We start from the raw sequence: 23,370 nt of genomic DNA on the forward strand, positions 1-23,370 counted from the left end.
CTCCACTCACTTTTCTATACTATACTATACTATACTATACTATGTGAGTGACGTTTATTCCATCCCCGTGACCTATGTAACCTATTTGTTGCATGGAACCACGACAAACTTCATAAACAAAAGAATCAAGATGGCTGCGCTCTGTTTATGGTTTCAACTTTCTGCAGCCGATGAAATCCCAAATTAAAATTTTGAAATAAAGGCAATTCAATTTGCGCAACACATTTTACTCAGCATTATATTGATGCCTTATTATCGACAGAATTGAAACATACAAGAGTCCCTTCAAAACAAACTATTAAAGATGTCTGATGCATGGAATGATATTCAGGCTCTCAAAAACCGGCAGAGCAATCTGAGAGCTAAAATGCTTGAAAGAAGAAAGCAGCGTGAAGGGTTAGCTGCCGAGCTAACCAGTAGTGGTTCAGCTCCTTCTATAGTTCCAGTCACGTCAGCGCAAAGCGCTTCCAATGGTAACTTTTCCCATAATTTCACCCTTTCTGATTCTGTCTATCTGATGGAGGAGTTCTTATAATAACTCTAGGGAGTTTAATAGAAATTCTAAATGTACCTCACACACTTGAAACCAATGTCATATGAAAGAGCTGGCAACACAGATTACAGAACAGTTTGAATTTTGTTTCTATCTTGATTAGAAATGTAGTTACGGCAGTTCAAAGTCTGAAATTTCAGACCGATTTTTACCCAAAATTACCATTGCAAAGTTGTGACCGAAAACGCGTGATGTTAATAAAAAATGGTTAAAACAGTCAATATGGAATTTTTTATCATATATTGTGTACCAAAATGTTCGTCTTATCGAGGACAATGCATTTACATTAATAAAGAGGAAGATAAACATTTCAAATTAACACATTATTACATAATATGACGCAAATGTTACAGTTACATAATCAAAAACTCGGCTAGAAGAAAGAATTTGCTCAATCACTTTTGGATTTATCCCCAATATCTCACTGAAACAATTGCAAATAATTACCCTCTTTTAATTAATACATAGAGAATAAAAAAGGGTTTGAGAGTATTTAAATGAAAAGATATAAACATATTGTGTAATGACATAATGAGTTTATTTTTACCTATGGCAATTTAATTGCATATAAATAAAGTGGTAGATTGAAAAAGTTCAAATAAATTGAATCAGATTCCCTATTATAATTAGAAGGAAAGTTCTGGCTTCTAATACTTTAAAAAATTCTGCTGAACCACTTTGGGTTTATTGCTATTACATCATTTGAACTGACAATTAATATAATTTAATCCCCCCCCCCTTCTCTCTCATGTATGGGGGTGTCAAAACTAATAGAACTTCTTACCATAATAATTATTAAGGCTAAGGCCTTTAAAATATGGATACAAATGATAAACATATCTAAACATATGGGAAAGAAACTTGATGACTTGATGGCAAAGTAAAATAAAATTAAATTAAAGCAATTGGTATTTTTTAAATATCGATATTATTATTGGATTTCACAAAGAGAAGAAATATACGAACTTTTAAAACAAAAACTATAAAATGCCTATAAATAAAGTTGGAAAGTATGTATTCAAAATAAAAACATAGTAAATAATAGTACTGAAAATATTATGGACTAAATTTAACATAATACATAACTAAATTTAAAATATCGATATGAATATCGATATCGCCCGGCAGCCATGATGAGAAGATAATGTAAACAAGGCATTTCGGCGCAGAGTTAAAAGGTGTCTGCGCATCGATATAGAGCCCTGAAATTTGGCATGAATAAAGTTTAGATGTTATTCTAAAAACAAGCGTTTAAATTTTAAAAACTCACGCGGTAAATAAAAAAATAAATGCATTTGAAAATTGCCAAATTTTAACTTCATATAACTTCTGGAATTATTAATGGATTTTTCCTTAATTGGCACCATTTAAAAGGAAATTGAAAGACGAAAATAACGATACCAAAATATCTGCGATATTCCTCTTTATAACGAAGTTATGCATCTTTAATTGAACCCCCCAAAACGCGAACGGCAATTTCCAGTCACAACTTTCACAACTATTGGCGAGTTGGGTCAAAATTTGACTGCCACTGCTGCTGCTCACTAAACTGCCTATTATAACTTATTGAACAGTGAACAGGTTAGATAGGTTTAAGTTTTTGATTTTGACATGCTGAAAAGGTGTAGAGGTTTGAGTTTTAGAGAGAGAGAGAGAGATACAACACACACACACGCACACTCAGAGAGAGAGAGAGAGAATTCTATCTAGACGTCTAGATAGATAGTATGATTATGATCATGACCATGGGTGGATGACTTATTCTCTCATTGAAATTGAATTGTAATTGTATCTGTTGCATTGTAGTGTAGCGAATCAACGCAAGCTGCTCTGAGTTATCCATTAGATTTTTGTCTGCCATTACTTATACTTCTTTTAAGAATAATCTGCAGTAAATTTGTCTTCCAGTAGTGTTGTGGCTGTAACGAGCAGGAAAATTCTACTGCTAGAAAACGTCAAACGGTTCAGTCTAAATGCTAAATATTTCCCATTCACAGAGCGAGCAGTGATCAAGACTCAAGACTCCCATCAAAACTTGGCTCAGTATGCAAGTCATCCAAGTTGTCTGCTTGTTTGACATATTAACTCGCTACCAAAGAGTCTTGATCTGTTTCAGTTTCACCCTCTTCCCTCCAAACCCACAAGATACATGCTCAGTAGGTGGAATGGGGGAATTTGAATAAGAAAAACAAAACAATGTTCACTATGTTGATTTCTAATCTGGTGTGTTTACCGTCTATTTGTTAGGATGTTCGTTTTGTTTTGTTTTGTTTTGTTATTGTTTTTCTATTTCATATCAATTTTTTAAATTGTATATTTATACAGTTCAATGAAATATAGTTAACATGCATAGAGTGATAGTTATAGAGAGTTGTAGTTATAGAGAGTTGTGTTAGAAAAGCAACACATTCTCTCCACATTGGTAGATGACTTGGCAACAACTACTCTCTCGCTCATGATGTTACCGCTCTGTGCTTGCTCCCAAGTCGTCTGGTTGGAAATACCTAACTGTCCAAAAGGCTCGCCCCAACTCTATTTACCAGAAATGTACACGTTTCACTTTTTTGTTGGAATGGCTTTTCAATATCCATTGTTGACTGTCTACAGAATTGTTGCCTGCTCCCCCAGTGTCCAAGAGTTTGATCTCATCAAGTAGAAGCATAAGCCCAGCACCTGCAAAAAATGAGGCATCCAAAGAATCCACAAAGATAGATCCAGAAGTTGAGAAGAAAATGCTGATGGCTCTTTGTGACATTACTTTAGACCTCCCATCTGATTCAAAGGTTTGTCACATACAGTTGTGCAATTATTCATTGTGTAGTTGGAGGAAGTTTGAGAATCTTGAAGGCAAAATAATGATAACAAAACAAAAAAATAACAACCCCCAAAAATACAAACAACCCCTCCCCCCCAAAGAAAAAACGACAAAAACAAACAAGCAAAGAAATAACAAAAGTACAATAAACCCCAAGGTAAAAAAAAATTACCCCCCCCCCCCTTCCCCACACACACATGCATTCAAAATAAAAGCCCAACCAAAAAAAAAACAAAAAATAAAACATAGAAACAATCAGAAACTAACAGTCTCAGAGTCATGAACATCACTCACAGGATTACTTTCTGCTTTATACAACATGATTTCTTATTCTTACAAGATGTAAATCTGAAATTTACAGGCAAAATGAAACTTACGAGGCCACTGACTAAGCGCCTATGTTTTACAATAATGATAAAACTTATATCTTGTCAAATAAAGAGAAACTGTGTATGAGTTTTAAATGAAATTGTAAATTGATAATTGCAAATTTACAATGGTACAAGTATAATAGAGTTATTTAATGTCACCAGTAGTGTTAAACAGATCCGTTCCAACAAATAAACATACTTTGAAAATACAGTTACATTTAAATATGAAGGTAAAAACTAAGGTATGTGAAACAGAATTGATTAATTAATTGCTTCAGAAAGCCCTGTGATGGAGGGAATAAATGATTTTCTTGGCCCAGTGTTATTTTTACATTATTTTTGTTGAAGACAGATTTAAGCCTATGAGAGTTTTTATCATTGTTTTATTTTTCTAATGCTCATGTGTGACTTATAGTTTATTTTTACTGAATACATTTATGCTACGTATTTAGTTTGTAATTTTTATTTTCTCTGAACTGTTTTCAATTATTGACCATGATTTATATATATATCTACAGGTCATAGCAGAGCATGCATCTCGCTATATGGAGAGAGAAGTGGATTTGATTCTTGTTGAAAAATTGCTAAGGAAATTTGCCTCACAAAAGCTCATAAGGTTTGATATTTATGATATATGATTTTTTTTTATCAGTTTGTTAACCAGAGGAAGCTGTTAATTATCGAATCAGATGTCAGTATAACATTCAATTTGAAAAACATCTCCTCCTCCTACAAAACAAAATGGTTTTTGATTTCATGCCAACATATATGCATGTTCTTTATATATATATATATATATATATATATATATATTATATATATATATATATATATATATATATATATATATATATATATATTATATATATAAGAAATATATATATATCCATTCTGCACGTAATTCAATGAAGAAATGCAGCTGAAGAGGCAAGTATCATTTTTGTTTCTGATATAAATGCCTTTATTTCAATTTAAAATAAAATCAGATGAAGAAACTTGAGCTTTTATATAGTGCATTATCCACTAAACATGCTCAAAGTGCTTTACAAGGGGTCCCTGGCCAACAGCAACACTTAACATGACATGACGCCTGTTAGGCGATATTACAACAATGTTTTCGGACAGAGCCATGCTGTTAACGGCCAGGTACTTATTTTACACCTAGTACAGTGAGAGAATGTGAATAAAGAGCCTTTTCCAGGGACTGAACTATGCGCAGAGAGAGGCTTGAACTCATGACCTTACAATCCGAAAGCTAGTGTCATACCACTAGACCAAATAGCCTACAATTTTGTGATGGTCCTGTTACTTTTGTTACCACCTTGTATATCCATGGCGTGACAGCTTGTAATCTCATTAAGCACATTAAGATCTGAAAAAGTGTGTATGAAACAGTGCCAGACAAAGCAAGAAAGAAGATACCAAAAAAAATCATCCAGAAAATATCAGCTTTCCTTGACTGAGGATGGAACCTCAGACCTTCTGAAATTAGCTTTCACCAGGATGATAGAGCTCCAGTCATCAACCAGGATTTTGTCATAGTTCTATTGGTAAAAGAAAAGAAAATTCATTTTCCAACTTTGTACAAAATATTTTGAACCTTTTAAATAAAGATTAAGCAATGGGACATTAAGAGATAATTTATTTACTTTGTTGGCATCTAATGTAAATGGTTTGCGGAATAAATATATATATATATATATATATATTTATTCGCAAACCATATATATATATATATATTGAATCATGTTATGATACAAATATGGTACAAATAGTGCTTGACATGTAAAAATGGAGCTAATTATTATTGTAATATTTACCACGATATTGAAGTCAGTCTACAATGATGTTTCAGGCCCTTACGGCCATCGTCAAGACTGTGTTTTACATGAGATTGAGTTGTTGATTGTTGAAGTGGTTCCGTAGGTTTGTAGTTGATTAGTATATGTTTTCATCTATGCAGACAGCTGTTCTACATCTCTTTTTTCATGTTGAGTGTGGCCTCATGAGGGTGTTTAATTATAGTATATTTTTCTTCCAGGCATAAGCTACATTGTTTTGATGATGGTGTATATCCTATTGTATTAGATAGAATATTCCATGAAATACTGTGGTCTAGCTTGTTGTCTTTTAATTTCCAAATATGTTCGCTGAGTTTTGTAGATATTTGATGCTTTGGATTTTCAACACGACAATAAGGGGCTGGGTGGGTGGGTGTGTGTGTGTGTGTGTGTGGGGGGGGGGGTTGACAACTTACCATTGATGTGCCATTTTATTTCCACTTGGTTTAAATATGCGTGTATGAGGGGGGGGGGGGGGGGTTATGTAATTAGGCCTTTGAACCTAATGGCTTTTCAACAAAAGAGGGGTGTGTAGTAGACAGCTTAGCATTGACACGCCTTTTCATTTCCATTTCACTTCACCTCTGAATAGTTGCGCATCATTCAACTTTCAATCTTATTTTAGCTTTACATTTTACTAAAAGAAAGCACTGTGCTTACACGTTGAAGTTTAAAATCAAAATACTATGTGAAGTCGATGATAAAAAAGTTGAGCAAGAAGGAGATATGTAAAAAACACAGCATCTCGAACTCAACTCTTTCAACAATTTTGATTGGAAAACGAAAACCCCCAAAATTATTTTTAAAACACACCCCAAAAAAAAATTTTGTTTAAAAAAAAAAATTGGTAAAAAAGGTTACAAAGACGGTATTTATTCGACAACTCCATTTAAGGCGAAACCCATGATACGATTATATGAGCAAATTCCTTAAATAGTTACTACCCTTGAAAAACATCACAAAACGGGAACTTGCTTTAAACCAAAATGTCTTTAAACCGAAATGCTACAGAAGGTCCCCAAAATTTCGGTTTAAAGTAATTCTACTGTATATATGTGTATGTGTGTGTGTGTTTATCTAGTCTCACTCCTTTATTCTTTTAGTATTGAGGTCAAGGAAAATGCAGAAGGACTTGTGGTGAATTCTTTAGATCTGAGTAAGGTTAGTATATTTCTATATATTTTTTTTTCACTTTAAAAATGTTTTTCATAAGGGTTTTAATAAGTAGATTTTATATTTAGTAGTAATAGTCCTTCTGAGCCTTTTGGCCAATTGAACCAGAGCTTATCCTGCCTTCTATAGATTGAAACGGACAATAGCAATTGCTTGCTATTCTTTGTATAGGACCCTTGTCTATTGCAAAGTACTTTCTGCCAAATCTAACAGGCCCATTCACTGCTGGGTGGACAGGGGGTTCAGAAAAATAATCTTGACTGCACCCGGAATCGATCTTGGTCCCTCTGCAAGTGAAGCGAGTGCTCTACCAACTGAGCTATCGGGACCCCCAGCTTTTATATAGCATGAATATTGTTTGTTTATGAAAGATTAATACTTAAACACTCTTGTGTCACAAAAGTTGAGATTTGAAGGAACTTGATAAGTGCCAGAAGAGAACAGACAATAAAGATATCCAGGTGTTCAGAAACTAAATAGCATCATCTGTATGGTCGTAATCAAGGTTGGTGAGCAAATACTGACCTGTCCACCACTTTAAAAAATGTCAAACTCAGAGACTTTTGTGCTACTGTACTTTCATTATTTCTTTTTTACGGGGTTAGGACTTTTCAATGAAACAACTCATGTAAGGTCATTTAGAAACCAGATGCCATAAGACAAGAATCCTACAATTGACTACAATTAAGAGGTTATACTCGAATCATCAAAAGTAAACTATAAATTCATGTTCATGACGACTCAGGTGGCTTAAAAGTCTCATCTTGTAACAAAATCAAGCGAATAATGAACATGATCAATTTTTTAATAAAATGGGTGATGATGACTACAAAACTTTGGCCATGCGTTGTGTCCCTAGACAATTGACTTTTCACCCATTATCTCCCTCGATTGTGTGAATTAATGCTGGCTGGCTAATACCAGTGAAAGCAAAACAAAACTAAAAAAGAAATGGCAGTCGAATGATAGAAGCTTAGCAATGAGAATTGAGCATGATAAATCAGTAGATTTGCCTTAAAAGTGTTTATATTTATTTTTAATTCTTTGATCCATTTTTCTTTTCAGCTTAATTCTATGACAAGTCAGAACAAGAAGAGAAAGAAAGACAGGTTGGTTGACTATTTTAAAAAGAAATGTTTTAGAATCCATATTATCTTTATAAAAGTATAAAAGAATTTATTGTATCATTTTGAAAATCTCATTTCATTCTGCCAGTATAAGGATATTATATGCTGGAGTGGAGCCGAGTTTTGCAGTCTTTTGGATGTACAGATTTTATTTATTAATTTTTTTTATTGATTATTTTTTGCTTTTCTTTTTTTTGTTTCTGTGACAGTATCAGTTCAGTTAAAAGAAAACGCGCAATACGATCAACTTTTTATGAAGCATTTTCAATTTGAAAAAATAGATAAATTTGAGTTTTAGGGTTTAGTCATTTTTCTCAAAAGATAATCTTGTGTTGTTTTTTTAAAATTTTTTTATAGCGATGATGAAGAGGATGAGGATACAGGATCCAAACAGTTGAAAACAGCAACAGGCCCAGAGTCTGGAGATATTGAGGTTTGTAGCAGAATTGTATTGTTTTCTGTGAAAAAATGATGGCAGTAGTATAAGCATGTTATTTTTATAATGTGTAATTGTCTTATGCGCCTTTTACCCCTCTTCCTCCCCCCACCCCCTGCTGAAACTTTTGTTTAAAGTCCCACTTTTATCGTAAAGTTTGAATTTAAACATGTAAATGGCTATGTTGGTATAGAAATATTTAAAAACAAAACATGAAATCTCCTCTGATACAATTGTTAGAATCTGTGACATGAAAATGTTGCAAAAATTATGCATTGAATAGTTTTCTGGTCAATAGACGAAGTAATTCCTATTTGAAAACTAAATTTTCTACTTTTTTTCTTTGTTTTAATTTCCATTCGATTTTTAAGGTGATTCGGCCATGCAAATAAAGGTAAACAAAATGTTGAAAAATAAGTTTTTCCCCCTTTTGTGTCTGTTTATTTCTCGTTTTTAATAATTGGGATAGGCATTGGGGTTGACTTGAGCTCCAGAATAATCAAAGAGCATGTAAACCAGTTATGTTGTGAAACACACTCTCTCTGTCTCTCTCTCTCTCTCTCTCTCTCTCTCTCTCTCTCTCTCTCTCTCTCTCTCTCTCTCTCTCTCTCTCTCTCTCTCTCTTTTTTTTTTTAACACTTTGTTTTGTTTTGTTTATCATATTTCTGCTATACACACTTTCAACATATTATTTCTTGTTCTGTCTATGCAGAGCTTGCTGTCCATGCAATCAACAAAGGAGAGAGAGGAAAAAAAGCTTAATGAAGAGATACAAGCCCTCCTCGTTACTCAGACTGCCAAGGTATGCAATATTTCATCAGGCAAATGAAAAAATGAAAAATTAGAACCTGAAAAGAAAAGATGAATATATATGGTACCACATGTCAGACAAAAGCATGTAGAAAAGTACTATGAAAAAATGATAAATCATTCCCCCAAATAATCGGCTTTCCTTGACTAGGAAGTTATGGATGGCTTCATTTCTTCTGCGTTTTATCTTTCTGCTTTATCTGACACCGTTGATTTGGAGGTGTGGGTCCAGGAGAAGGAAAAACCTTGTCTGGACACTGGTTTGATTGGATCATTCTTGGTCTGACTACTCATCTTCAGCTGGTCCAGCAGGATTGGATCTCGGCTGGTATCACCTTCAGGGTCATGGCAGCTCACAAGCTCCTGTACGATGGCAATGTGACATGGCAGAACTGCATCAAATATGTGCAGATGGAAACTTGGGAACAGCGATGCCTGTCGGAAATGTCAGACAGCTCCAGAGACCAGTGATCACATCGTCCTCCACTGTCCAGCAACCAAACTTGAAGGTGGCTATGAAACAGTTCTTAGGGTGGAGGAAGACTTTCGAAGCTGGGTTGACGAAATGAATTTGGAGGTGTAGCCATACGCTTCTACTACTACTATCTGACACCATATCATACACATTGGTTCAGATCTTTATCTTACACCATTACCTGTTCCCTAACCTAATTTCCCAGATTAAAGTTCTTCAGATGTTGTCTGATTTTCATCTCACAATCTGATGAGTCCAGAAAAACAAGGAGAACAGGTCTAAACGCACCTGGTCAGGATGATCGATGTAGAATTACACATTCAACTCTTTTTTCAAAACTGCCACATTCATTTTTGTCTCATACAATGGGACAGGAGTAAATATTTTCTGAGGTTTTAATAAAACTTTAGATTACTTTTTATCAGCGTTGATGGTCTTCCTTGGATCCGTTGAAATCTGTGATTTTGATGTCAGAGGAGGAAATTCCTACTTTTAACTCACTCAACCCTAACACCGACTATAGCCGTAGTTTACCCGGGTTACTTTGACCCCATGCTTATTTTTTACATTTTACTGAGACAAATTATAAGCATAGTATCAAAGCTAATGTTTTTATTTTTTTTTTGCATGTTAATGATAGTTGAATATTAAAACTATGTACAGGCTCATTTTTTAATACATTTTTTCCAATTTTGAAAAGTAGCAAAAATCTCTAAGATTGAGAGAGTTAAAAAATTACATTTGCCCCTGTCAGTGAGAGATTTGATGTGGTGGAACAAATATGAGTAGTTTTTCACTCTCCACAAGTTAGCTAGAGTATCAATGGTGGTTTATCATCTCACTTGCTCTAAAAGCGGGGGTTAATGCAGTAAATATGGGGCTCTAATTCAAAGGCAATCGTTCAAAATATTCCACCCTTTTTAACTTTTCGTCACCATTGGCACTGTTTTATGTTATAAAAGATTGGGATTTTGTGAGTGTGCTATTTTTTTATTTTACATTTGCTTACACAATTCCTTGTGTGTTTCAGGAACGCAATCTGGTGGAAAAATTTAAATCAAGAGGAGGTAAGAGAAATCACCCTCAACACCCCTTCCTTTTTTTTTTATTAGAGCTTTTTGTTTTATTTGTTTTATTTGTGCTTGTATTTAAAAAAACATTGTTTTTTGCCATTAGCAGACATGCCTACCGTCCACGAATTTCTGATTTGTCTTTGAAAATTTTTTTTTTAATGTCTGTCTCGGAAAAATACGGAACTTTACTTTTTGTCCCGGAAATTTAAAAAATTGACCATTTTATTATCACCTGGAATTAAGCAGTTCATGCAATCATGAACTACTGTAACATCATCATCATGATCATGCTCATCACCATTATCATCACCATCATCATCATCATCACCACTACTACAACAACCATCACCCCATTATCATCTCTACCACTACAACTACAACAACCACCACCAACACTACAACTACTACAACCACCACCACCATTAATACAATAACCACCACAACATCGTCATCTCTACCACTACTAAAAAAAATCCCAAAAAACAACCACTTCCACATCGTCATCTCTACCACCACCACCACCACCACTACATCATCTCTATCACCACTACAACACGAACCACCACCACATCATCATCTTTACCTCCACTACAACAACCACCACCACATCATCATCTCTACCACCATTACAACAACAACAACCACCACCACATCATCATCTGTACCACCACTACAACAACAACCATCACCACATCATCATCTCTACCACCACTACAACAACAACCACCACCACATCATCACCCATACCACTGCGACTATCACCCATACCACTGCTACTACAACCACCACGTCATCAGCATCAACAAACCGTATAATTTGGAAATTAGTAAGCTTTTCTCTACGATCACATTGGCTCGAGAAAAATTTCCTCCTTTTATGTGGTCAGTCATTCTCACCAGTGATGGTGTTATCTTGAGGAGTTATCCAGGTAATATTTTATCATTAAACCAGTGAGTGAGAATATCCCTTTTTGTCCAAGCAGATTAGCAACTACTTATAATTACCTCTGGCACCATTGTAACCATATTATGCTCTGAATATCAGTATCAGATGTTTGACTGTTTTTTAAGACATTACTATTGCGCAGCCTATCGTTCCTGAAATTTTGAGGTTATATCTGTAAAATGTCCCTGAAATTTGAAATTGAGGGCAGGCATGTCTGCCATTAGTATGTATTTTGCAAGAATTCATTTTACTGATCTTGTGCCTATGGGTATGTGCTGTGTGTGTGTGTGTGTGTGGATAAGGCTTTAAAGACATAAGCTGCTCATGGATCTTCTTGTTTTCTGTTTGAGATGATATCTTTTGCTCCAATTTTACTTTTGGATATAAACTTTAATTATTTCATCAATCAAGGGCCTTTTTTTTTGGGGGGGGGGGGGGGGGGGGGGGGGGTGTAAAATGGTCTTGATAATATTAATTTTCATAAAATCATTTTGAAGAACCCAAACCAAAATTCTTCCCCAAGGGCCACAGCTACAAGAATTTTGCCAATATCGAACAAAGGAAGAATGTCAGAGACTTGGTCCGACTGGGACTCAATGCAAGAGACTCCACTTCAGGAAGATTATCCGCCTTCACACAGATGAATCCCTCGGCGATTGCTCCTTCCTTAACACATGTTTCCATGTCGATACATGCAAATATGTACACTATGAGATTGACTACCTCTCCCAGAAACATCTGCCAAGCACTGATTTAATGAAAAAGGAACTCAGTCTGGGAAAAATGCCTTCCACAGAGGGATCTGGTGATGGCGGAGTCCAAATGTTCCCTCCTCAGGTATTCAATTTTTAATTTTTTTAAAAACAAGGCGTTAAACAAATATTAAAAATTGTTCACTATCCTTTGGGGAGGATGCTCGTTTATTGCAAAGCACCATCTGCCAGACCTAAGTCTCATTGACCTAGTTACTGCTGGATATACAGGATGCTCAGAAAAAGCTCAAGTGTACTCAATATTAATACTGATTCTTTTGCCTGGGATGAGAGGTGTCTATCAATTGAGCTTTCATGTTGCAAGTGCCGTAAAACCCTTAAAAACAAAACAATTGAGCTTTCAAGAGCCCCAAAACTAGGGTTAAAGCACTCTAAAACCATCCTTCTCCTTTCCCCCCTCTCCCCAAACCAAGGATCAAAGTCTTCAGACTCGCTATCTATCAATCCCAAGAAAACAATGTTGCATGGCTGTGTAGATTATCATCCTCCAATGTATTTAAATGCATGTTTAGATTATGTTTTCCGTTTAAGATAATCTCTAAAGTGTTAAGTAAATATGATGTATAACAACACTGTTTACAGGTAACAATATAAAGAGCTTGATGCAATACATTGAACTATCATGGGAATTCCTGAGAATTTGATTGAAAACCTCCCTCATTATTCTAGATAATTTTAGATACAGAGTTCCATGACCTTTTGTCTAAAAACCAACCTTATTTAATCTAGATTGTAAAATTTAAAACATAAATAATTTCACATCCATCATTGATCAATCTTATCAATGTACTTTAGCTCAACATTCACGTCATAATTTCCACTGATAATTTGATTGTATATTCTTTTGTTTCACTAGTGGATACAGTGTGACCTCCGTTATTTCGACATGTCTGTGTTGGGCAAATGTGCAGTGGTGATGGCCGACCCTCCCTGGGACATTCACATGGAGTTGCCATATGGTACAATGGGAGACAGTGAAATGAGACGGTTGGATATCCCTGGCCTACAAGATGATGGGTTTATCTTCTTGTGGGTTACAGGCAGGTATGTGCATGCAATTTGGTTGTTTAGAAATTAACCTTTTACAGGTGGGGGGGGGGGGGGGGTTGTTTCATTGTCACTCTACATCGTATTGTACCATTTTACATCAAAAGCGCAGCGATGACGATCTAGCCTGAGTCTCATTGCTGTTACTGCTCTATTGGTAAGAATGGTTCAATCTGCATATCGGTTTATAAATATTCATAGAAATTATGATTTGAAAGAAATTTAGTCTTACAGTGAAATGGTTTCAATGCATTTAAAGTTGTTTTCATGCTAATATGTTTTCTCATATTCTAATACACTTTGAGGTCCAAAATATGATTATATGAGAATGTTGACCAAAATATGCTATATGCAAAAATTCAGGATTTGTAACAAAAGTGGGGGAAATAATAAAAGTGGAATAGTTAATGTGTGTTATTAAATTTTGTCTCCAGCTTGATATGAACCTGAGTAGCCAGACAGTTGATTGCCAAAGAAATTACTTGGTTTTCCTTCCCTCCACTAGCTTGATAAGTCTTCATAAATTCAGTGAATACAAATAAGTTTGGAGTTTGGACAGTTGCTGATGTTGAAAATATGGGAAAACTATTCTAAATGGTTGAGGTTGGGTGGCAAGTCTGGTCATAGTCAAATGTGAAATGGTTGGGACAGAAGAATAAGTATTAGAACAACTTTTCATAATTGATGCTTTTTTGTGAGGTTTTTGTTCTAGTTGTATAATGATACTGCTTGTAAATTGTATTAATGTTCCACTCTGTGCAGCACCAAGTCATTGGAAAGGCTCTTTACTTATATTGTCTCACAACTATCTTCAGGTGTAAAATGAGTACCCGGTACCCTGCTGGTAACAGTGATGTCTCTGTCCAAAATAAAAATTGTAGTAAAGCCTTATGGGCATCGTGTCTTGTCCTATCTTTTGAGTGGTAGCATTAGATTGGGACCCATTATAAAGGGCTTTGACACAGTAAGTGGATAGTGTTGTTTCATACATTTTTTGCATGTTGTAATAAATAAATTGCTGGAAAAGATATATACATTCTGAAAAATATATTCAGCCGTTAAATGTTTATTTTTTAGTTTGCGTGTTGGGTCTGGATAGCTCTACTCATAAATTAAACAATTGATTATTTATTCATGAAGAAAAAAAAAAAGAATTTGAATATGTTGCTTCAACCGTTCTTACTTTTTTCCCCCTCAGAGCCATGGAATTGGGCAGGGAGTGTTTAGAGCTTTGGGGGTAAGTCTTGTTTACACTGGCTTCCTAATTCCTTTTGCTTTGCTCTAAATTTATTTTACAACAAAGACAATACAAAAGCATATTATATTATACAGCTGTTCTCAGTATTTTATGAAGTATTTAAAAAAAAAGTTATTTGACATTTAAGAAACAGTGGTATATGAACGAAATGCTTAAGTCACTGATTTTGTCCCTTTTTGGATGGAAGCCCTTAACATCCCATGTGACTTTCTTCTTTATATCTTAATATGTGTTTTCCTCTTTGACATTGCTTTCTAGCCTTGTAGTGGAATGAGACAAATGGTTTTAGCTTGGTCCTTGTTGGGATCTTATTACAGAGACGATAGCGGCCAACTGTCCCAATAAAATGGGCACTGTCCCGATTTGGTGATTTGGAGAAAAAGAGAAGAAAGAAAAAAACATTAAAAAAAAGATTATTGGACTGTTTTTATGTAAGTAAATGACCCTGGCATGTCTCAGGATAATGATTTGTTGGGACTAGCAAATTAAAAGAAGGAACAGACAAATATAGAGTATATCTCTAACTCTAGATTATATTGTCAGAGAGGGAAACAGTCACTTATGTTCTATGGGAGGGAGGGGATATAATATTTTTTTCCTTCTATATCATCATCATCATCATATAATTTGTTTTATGTTTTTTTCACACTTGTAAGTAAATGAGACCTGTGTCTTTTCCACAGTTACAAAAGAGTGGATGAGATTATTTGGGTAAAGACCAATCAGTTACAGAGAATCATTCGCACGGGAAGGACAGGGCACTGGCTCAATCACGGAAAGGAGCATTGTTTGGTAAGTGGAAATATATTGATATGTTCTTGTAACAAAGTCGAGCAACATTGACCGAGTTCAAGGTTGGACAGGGTGACATTGATAACAAAGTACAGCCATGGAATGATTTTATTTTGTAATGTGGTAAATCATGAAAAAGAACACTGTCTAGTTAGTGAATTAATTGATGCAGTCTTTAATAAAGCAGGCAAGTTTGAGAATAGTCTTGGCTTATTTATATCAGGCAATTTGGCGATAAAGAGTTTTATCTGATCAAATCATGGATTTCTAGCCTTTGGTAAGTAGACAAAAATATTCAGACTAAGTATTTGCCTTAAGATTGCTGATGTAATTAACAGCCCTGGAGTATTGTTAGTATGGTATTTATTGAAGCACATTATACATATTTAATTATTCAACTTGGGTATGGATTAGTTATCTCACCTATAGAAAAGTATATTGACCATGGTAAGTATTGTGGTAATGCTGTCTTCTCATTTGTTCATATTTATTTTGTATCTAAACTGTTCGGTATTCGGTTAACTTCATATAATGACTGACTTAGTCAAATGATACACATTTAGTAGGAAATGAGAAGTCTTAACATTGATGCTAGACGGTTGTGTGAGAGAGGGTTGAATGGATATGATTGCCAATGCCTGCAACAGACCTTCCACTAGATTGATTGAGGACGAAAAAAAAAAAAGATCATGATGTTTTTCTGATAGTGAACCTTTATAGTCTTAGCTGTGTTTAATCACTTGATACCAACATGCAGGATGTCTCTTTCAATAAACACAATTTGGAAAGAATGAGTAAAAATGTATGTCAAAGCTAGAAGGCATAATATCAAAGTTTGATTTCCAACATTCTGGTTTTCATTTTATTTGTTATTGAATTATTGATATTTCTATGAGGCCAATCTTCTTCTCCTTGATCACGTTCAAAGTTTCTGATATTTCATTAAATATTAAACAAATAGTGGATACATAACCCAAATCCTTGCTGATAATTGCACAAGTTGAACTGACACTTTTTTGTTATCTGTGAGATGTATTTATTCAATTTTTGAAACCAATGTGTTATTTGATCATGACTCTCTCTCTCTCTCTCTCTCTCTCTCTCTCTCTCTCTCTCTCTCTCTCTCTCTCTCTCTCTCTCTCTCTCTCTCTTTCTCTCTCTCTCTCCCTCTCCCTCTCCCTCTCTTTCTCTCTCTCTCTCTCGTATTTCCTGATCCTTTTCATGCAAATGTCTGTTTTTACTACGAGAAATGAATATTCATTTGAAAAGCACCTGATTGCATTCTACTCTTCTGGTTTTTTTCCCCCTAAGTTTTGAAGCATTTCAAATGTATCATTCACCTTTATTTAAAACTCATGAATGGATATGTTTCTAAATTAAACTGCATTTTATGTATTCTGTAGGATATTAGGAATTATGTTGTATATAGTAAAATCCATTTTCTTTCGTCTTCTTCTTATCTTGATACTCTTTTTTTTTTTAATGTAAGAGAATGTTGATTCTCCAGTTCTGTGTAAAGCAGTTTTAATATTGGACAAAATGTATAATAAAGAACATAATTTTTTGAGGATGGATTTAGTCTTGGATCACTCATATAGTTGTTATATAAATTGTGATATTTGTTTCAGGTTGGTGTTAAAGGAAATCCTAAAGGAGTTAACAAAGGCATGGATTGTGATGTCATTGTTGCTGAGGTAGGTTTTGTTTCAATAATTAGGCATTATGTCCAAAATTTGGGTTTAGCATCTTTAATGAAATTAAAATCGACACTGTCTGCAAGCAACATTACTGGGTGGGGTTCCCTACCTCCACAGTGGGCAGGGAGGTACATACCGTGTCTTCTATCCCCTTATATCTGTTTTCCAACATGCTTTTCTGTCTTCGTCTTGGTATGAGATTGCTTGGTTTTGTCCCGACCCTGGCCGGAGTCCTTGCCTGGGAGGGAAACAGTCAAATGCATAGTTATTGTTTTGGGAGATGATATTTTTTTCCTTGTAAATCATCTCTCTGTTATGTATTATTAAATTTGTTATTTTTAATGTATAATGATATGTAAGCATTTGAGTGTATTCCTCGTTGTTGGATCTTGTGCTTGTGTCTGGGTGAGACTTATACTTATAGGTGATATAAGACTAAGTACATTGATGGTATGCTCTTGGAATCTACATCTGATCCCTATTTGTTCCCAGTTCCCCTATGTCTTACTTTTTCTTGTGTCCCTTAATTGTAATTCTAGAACTTTTTACTATCCCATATTCTTCCTTTTTACTGGTGCTGATATAACCTAAATGTGTTACAAGCGCCGTAAAACCCTTAAAAACAAACAAAAACAAAACAAGCAACATTAGAAGATATTGATAGGAGAAAACAAATGAACAAAAGTAAAAAGTAAAAGCATAAAACAAAACAAAAAATAAATAAAAACAACAAACAAACAAACAAACAAAACCCCTAAAAAACAAAACCAAATCATTAACGGATGTTATGGTTATCAAATTGACATCCATCAATTTTAGAAAACATTTGCTGCTTATAACATGGTGGTGTCAAAATTCTAATCCATTAACATCATAATTCCCCGACCCGTCCACAACTTTCCTCCATGAGTTCAAGAGGTCTGATATATACTGAAATATGGATTACTACAGTTGGTTTCAGTACACACTTTACTTTTAAGCTGTACTAATATGCTAAGAAAGAAATGTGTATTTTCGTTTATGGAAAGAAACAATTAACTTATCTGTTGTTTTTTTTTATGTTTTAAAGGGTTTTAAGGCGCTTGCAACACATTTAGGTCATATCAGCGCCAGTAAAAAGGAAGAAAATTGGATAGTGAAAAGATTCTAGATGTACAATAAAAAGGACTTGAGAAAAAAAGTAAGACAAAGGGGAGTGGTTCAAATAGAGAACAGATGTAGATTCCAAGAGCAAACCATCAATGTACTTAGAGGTCACCTAAATGTCTCACCCATACACCAGCACAAGATCCCACTATGAGGAATACACTCAAATGCTTACATTATACATTCAAAATAACAAACATAACAATACATAACAGAGAGATGATTTACAAGGAAAATAATATCATCTCCCAAAACAATAACTATGCATTTGACTGTTTCCCTCCCGGCCAAGCACTACGGCCAGGGCCAGGGCAAAACTAGGTAATCTTATTCCAAGACAAAGACAGAAAGCAAATTGGAAAACAGATTTAGGGGGATAGAAGACACAGTAAGTGCCACCCTGCCCACTATGGGAGGCCAGGAACCCCACCCAGAACTTATCTATCATGTCATAATTAGAGCATAAATGGACATACAATCTCATCTCATCTCATGTAGTTCCATATCTGAAGCAGACGTCGGAGGTCATCTTCCGCCAAGCTGATCTATCTCTTGCCAATTCTATTAAAGCAGCGCCACCTTTCTCAGCTTCATCTGTCCAAGTTCTTATCCCTTTCAATTACGTTATTCTTTGTCTTCCTCTTATCTTTTTCCATTCATCTTTCAGTCAAGGCGAGTATTTCCAAACCAGGGTGGCGGATAATGTGTCCTAAAAATTCCATTTGGCGTTTGATGATTTTTGTTATCAGTGATCTTTTTCTGTTTGCCATTTCTAAAATTTCTTCATTTCTTTTCCTTTCCATCCATGACACCCTCATCATTCTTCTGTAAAACCACATTTCCACTGCCTCCAGTCTTTTAACCATGGTCTTGTTTATGGTCCAGCTCTCACAACCATATAGCAGCACAGACAGTACATAGCAATCCAGGACTTTGATTTTTGTTTTCATGCTAATATTCCTGTTTTTCATAATTGTATGCAGCTGGTTGAATGCATTCTTCGCCATACCTATTCTTTTCTTTATTTCACAATCTGATTTTCCATTGGATGTTACATTGAAGCCTAAATATTTGAAACATTCAACTTGTTGTATTGTTTGTCCTCTGCTTGTTATTACACAGGCTGGTGGGTTATTATTTTTAGATACCGTCATACATTCTGTTTTAGATATATTCAGTTCCAGTCCCATATTTTCACTACTCCTGACTACAACATCCAGTAATTCTTGTAGTTCATGTTCAGATTCTGCCAGTAGAACCGTATCATCTGCATACCTCAGATTTGTTACATTCTTTCCTCCAATACACACCCCCTTCTTATGTTCGATATCTCTTAATATCATTTCACTATAGAGGTTGAATAAATCTGGAGACAAAACACACCCCTGCCTAACTCCTCTTCTAATAGGTGTAAAACTGCTTAGTTCGTTGTCAACACGCATTGCTGCTTCTTGTTCCCAGTACAAATTCCGTAATATTCTTAAATCTTTACCATCAATGTCCAAGGATGATAGAATTTTGAAGTTTTTCGTGTTGTACTTTATCAAAGGCTTTTGAATAGTCGATGAAACACACATACAGATCTTTATTTACTTCAATACATCTTTCCATCAGCATTGATAATGTGAATATTCCATTTCTGGTACCCTTGTCCTCAACAAAACCAAATTGCATCTCCCCAATTTCAGGTCGTATTTTATTTCTTATTCTTAGTAAAATTATCTTCAAAAGAATTTTTGTGAGGTGGCTCATTAGGCTAATAGTTCTGTGTTGTTCACAATCAACTGCCCCTGGCTTTTTTGGTAGTGCTATAAAAATGGATCGTTTCATATCAGTTGGCATTTTTCCTGTGTCATACACTTGATTTAGAAGGTTTGTGATGAATTCAATCCCCCATTCACCCAGGCCAGTCAAGGCTTCAATTGTTATGGCATCAGGTCCTGCAGCTTTTCCATTTTTCATGCTTTTCATGACGTTCCTAACTTCATCTTTCATTATAGAAGGCCCTTCCAGTTCTTTTATCATAGGCATTTCTCCTCGATTATCAAAAAAAGTTCTTCAATATATTCTGACCATCTGTTTAGAATGCAGTCTTTGTCCATGATGGTGTTTCCACGCTTGTCTTTGATGCATCCACTTTTAGCACCTGATTTAGTTTTGTTTGTCACTTCTTTGATTTTCTGATGGAAGAATTTGCCATTTTTTCTTTGCAGGACATTATATAGTGACATTGTTCATTTATCCAGTCTTCTTTAGCTTCGTTGCATTTTCTTTTTATCTGCCTGTTCAGAGTCTTGTATTTTTCTTCCTGATTTTTGGCCTTTCTTCTCTCATTCATTAGTTCTAATATCTCTGGAGTAATCCATTTCTTCTTCTGCAACTTAAGTGTGGTTGGAACATTTTCTTCTGGACATACAATAGTCACGTTAAAATGTTGATGTTGGACTATGATTCTGGTATGGGAAGAGAAAGTACTTATGACACCCTTGAAAGAAGTTTATTTAATCCACTTTAAGATTTTATATTCTATTTTTAATCCATTTTGGATATTTATATTTATGATCCCTATAGATATAGCGAAATTGACGTCACCCAGCTCTTTGTTATTGTATTTAACTAGCCCTTTTTATGAGTGGTTCTCATTAAATTGTATTAATCAGACTATAAACGTTTAAGGTTACACATTGTTTTGTATGTTGGTACATTATATCTGGCTGGCAGTTGTTATGAGTTTTTTTGCGAAGCGCATATCATCGATAAGTTACAATTATGCAGTAGCTATTACTCAAGAATGCCATTATTACCGCAAAATTTACATAGAGAAAAGAAATATTTCTGACTCCTTTTTGAGGCTAATTTTTTTCAAGCAACTCTAGTATTCTCAAGGGTCAAATAATAAAGATTTGAAAATTGAGAGTTGAGATAAAAGTGGTATGCATTAGATATGCTTAAAATGCTTTACAATTGGTTCCAAGCCAACAGCAACACTTTACATGTATGACCTGACATCACATCTTAGTAGGCGAGATTACAATTGGATTCAGTAGTCTGATGTCACGCCGCCCGGCAACGGTGGCCATCTTGGTTCTAAACAAAGAAAATCATTACTTTTTATTCTTCATTCTGGCTAGAACTTTTCATATGCCTTGTGATCAGAATGTGTAAAAGTCAAAACAAGATCAGATCAAATTTATGTGTTTTTTTACCCTCTGGATACGCTTTTATGCTCGCCGAGGAAATATTTCATACGGGCGTCCGCCATTGTTCCGATAGTTTAGAGCCAGTTACTAAGTTACCATGCGTCATTACGAGGGAAGTGACGACATGACTGTTGAAGCGTATTGGCAGTTCTTTGGCAATGCAATTTATTATTTATATTTTATTTGTAAATATATTTATAATTATTTTTTCTCCCAATATCTCAAAAAGGTGCGAGCAACAAGTCACAAACCAGATGAGATCTATGGAATTATTGAGCGTCTCTCTCCAGGAACTCGCAAAGTGGAATTGTTTGGACGACCTCACAATGTACAGCCTAACTGGTGAGACTTTCCAAGAAATGTCTATTTAAAAGTTTTATTTGGTATTCTGAGAATTTAAACTGTTGTTTTAGAGTCTAATGAATCTTGTCCAACTTTGCAAATTTTTGGTGTAATGTTTGTTTTTTTTAAATTGTTTTCATTTTAGAGTAATGTGTTGTAATAATGCTTGAAATGTTCTAAATGTACTCACTCAGTTTATCAGCAGTGTAGTTGTAAGACATTTTACTTATATTACCTCGCTCAACTCAGATAAAGAGGAGTGCCTGGCTTTATGCAATGGCATGTTGTAAGAGTGCAAGTAGGGAGGTTACTTGCAGTTTATGAAGTGGAAAATTTGATTTATATGGCCTGTTAGGGGATTACATGGAAGCGCATTGAGCATGCCAAATCCATGGAAATGCACTATGTTCATATTCATATTTATTTATTAATCTATCAAAATGTATTTTTTAAAAGTCATATTAAAAAATTGACCCTCCACAGGATCACTCTTGGCAATCAGTTGGAAGGAGTGAGACTGAAGGACCCTGACATTGTCAAGTTGTTCAGGGAGAAATATCCTGATGGAAATTGCATGGGACCACCGAAGGACAAGGAGAAAAGATGATGATTGTGATAATGTGTGTGTGTGTGTTGGGGAGGGGGAGGGGGTGCATGAAGGTAAGTGGTCGAAGAGAGAGAGAGAGAGAGAGTTAGGTTATGTTGAGTGTTTGTGGGTACATTCCTGTGTATGTATGGCCTTGTTATGTATATGCATGTGTGGGTGCGTATGTAGAAGTGTGTCGGCTTGCATTGTTGTTTGTGTGCGGCATGTGTGTTTCTGTGTTAATGTGTTTGTTATTTTTATATAAAATAAATCAATTACCTTGATCAATTTGCATTGTTGTTGAATTGTGTGATGTTTTTATTTTTAGTGTATGAATAATACCAGCGTTTCTCTACTAAGAAATTACCAGTAATGAAAACTCGTGATCACTATTACTGTTTCCAATACTGTTATGCCTCGAATTTCAGATATTATTTGGCTTTCAATTTTTTGTTGATGAAGAGACAAACATGCCAATATCACCAATAAATAATTAATTTAATTGGTTTTCATCCTTTAAGTATTGACACTTATTCATAATATAAGAGCATGTCTCCTATATTACAATTACTCTCAAGTTTCCAAATATTTTTGAAATTGGATTTGGAAAACTTCACAATTGATTTAACAAAATGTAATACCTATTAAATAGTCCTTTACAAGGTGTCCTAGATTGTTTGTTGTTTTTAAGGGTTTTACGGTGCTTGCAACACATTTAGGTTATATCAGTGCCAGTAAAAAGGAAGACAATGGGATAGAAAAAGTTCTAGAATTACAATTAAAGCACCCAAGAAAAAGTAAGACATAGGGAAACTGGGAACAAATAAGGATCAGATGTAGATTCCAAGAGCATACCACCAATGTACTTAGTTTGAGATCACCTATAAGTCTCATCCGGACACAAGCACAA

The 23,370-nt window shown here is 34.9% G+C and overlaps 1 protein-coding gene across 1 annotated transcript; it reads left to right on the forward strand.

Annotated features, from left to right (window-relative positions):
• Positions 1 to 102: 102 nt before the first annotated feature.
• LOC144976923 (N(6)-adenosine-methyltransferase catalytic subunit METTL3-like) lies at positions 103 to 22,748 on the forward strand. Its single transcript, XM_078921530.1, has 15 exons — positions 103 to 473; positions 3,161 to 3,336; positions 4,258 to 4,355; positions 6,684 to 6,741; positions 7,819 to 7,862; positions 8,238 to 8,313; positions 9,029 to 9,118; positions 10,632 to 10,668; positions 12,143 to 12,456; positions 13,249 to 13,436; positions 14,638 to 14,676; positions 15,381 to 15,489; positions 17,118 to 17,183; positions 21,762 to 21,874; positions 22,358 to 22,748. Exons 1-15 carry the CDS (start codon positions 305 to 307, stop codon positions 22,479 to 22,481), a joined length of 1,701 nt encoding a protein of 566 aa, XP_078777656.1. The 5' UTR covers positions 103 to 304; the 3' UTR covers positions 22,482 to 22,748.
• The last annotated feature ends 622 nt before the right edge of the window (positions 22,749 to 23,370 follow it).

The sequence above is a fragment of the Berghia stephanieae genome, chromosome 7 (genome assembly GCF_034508935.2).
Source record: "Berghia stephanieae isolate SIO BIC M18660-M18661 chromosome 7, UCSD_Bste_1.3, whole genome shotgun sequence".
Lineage (NCBI taxonomy): Eukaryota > Metazoa > Mollusca > Gastropoda > Nudibranchia > Aeolidiidae > Berghia > Berghia stephanieae.

Bases quoted from the DNA above. Each gene is read 5' to 3' on its own strand.
- LOC144976923 (XM_078921530.1), top strand. From the start codon at position 305: ATGTCTGATGCATGGAATGATATTCAGGCTCTCAAAAACCGGCAGAGC. The intron at 7,863-8,237 runs GTTGGTTGACTA...ATTTTTTTATAG, and splicing joins AAGAAGAGAAAGAAAGACAG to CGATGATGAAGAGGATGAGG. The intron at 10,669-12,142 runs GTAAGAGAAATC...TTCTTCCCCAAG, and splicing joins AAAATTTAAATCAAGAGGAG to GGCCACAGCTACAAGAATTT.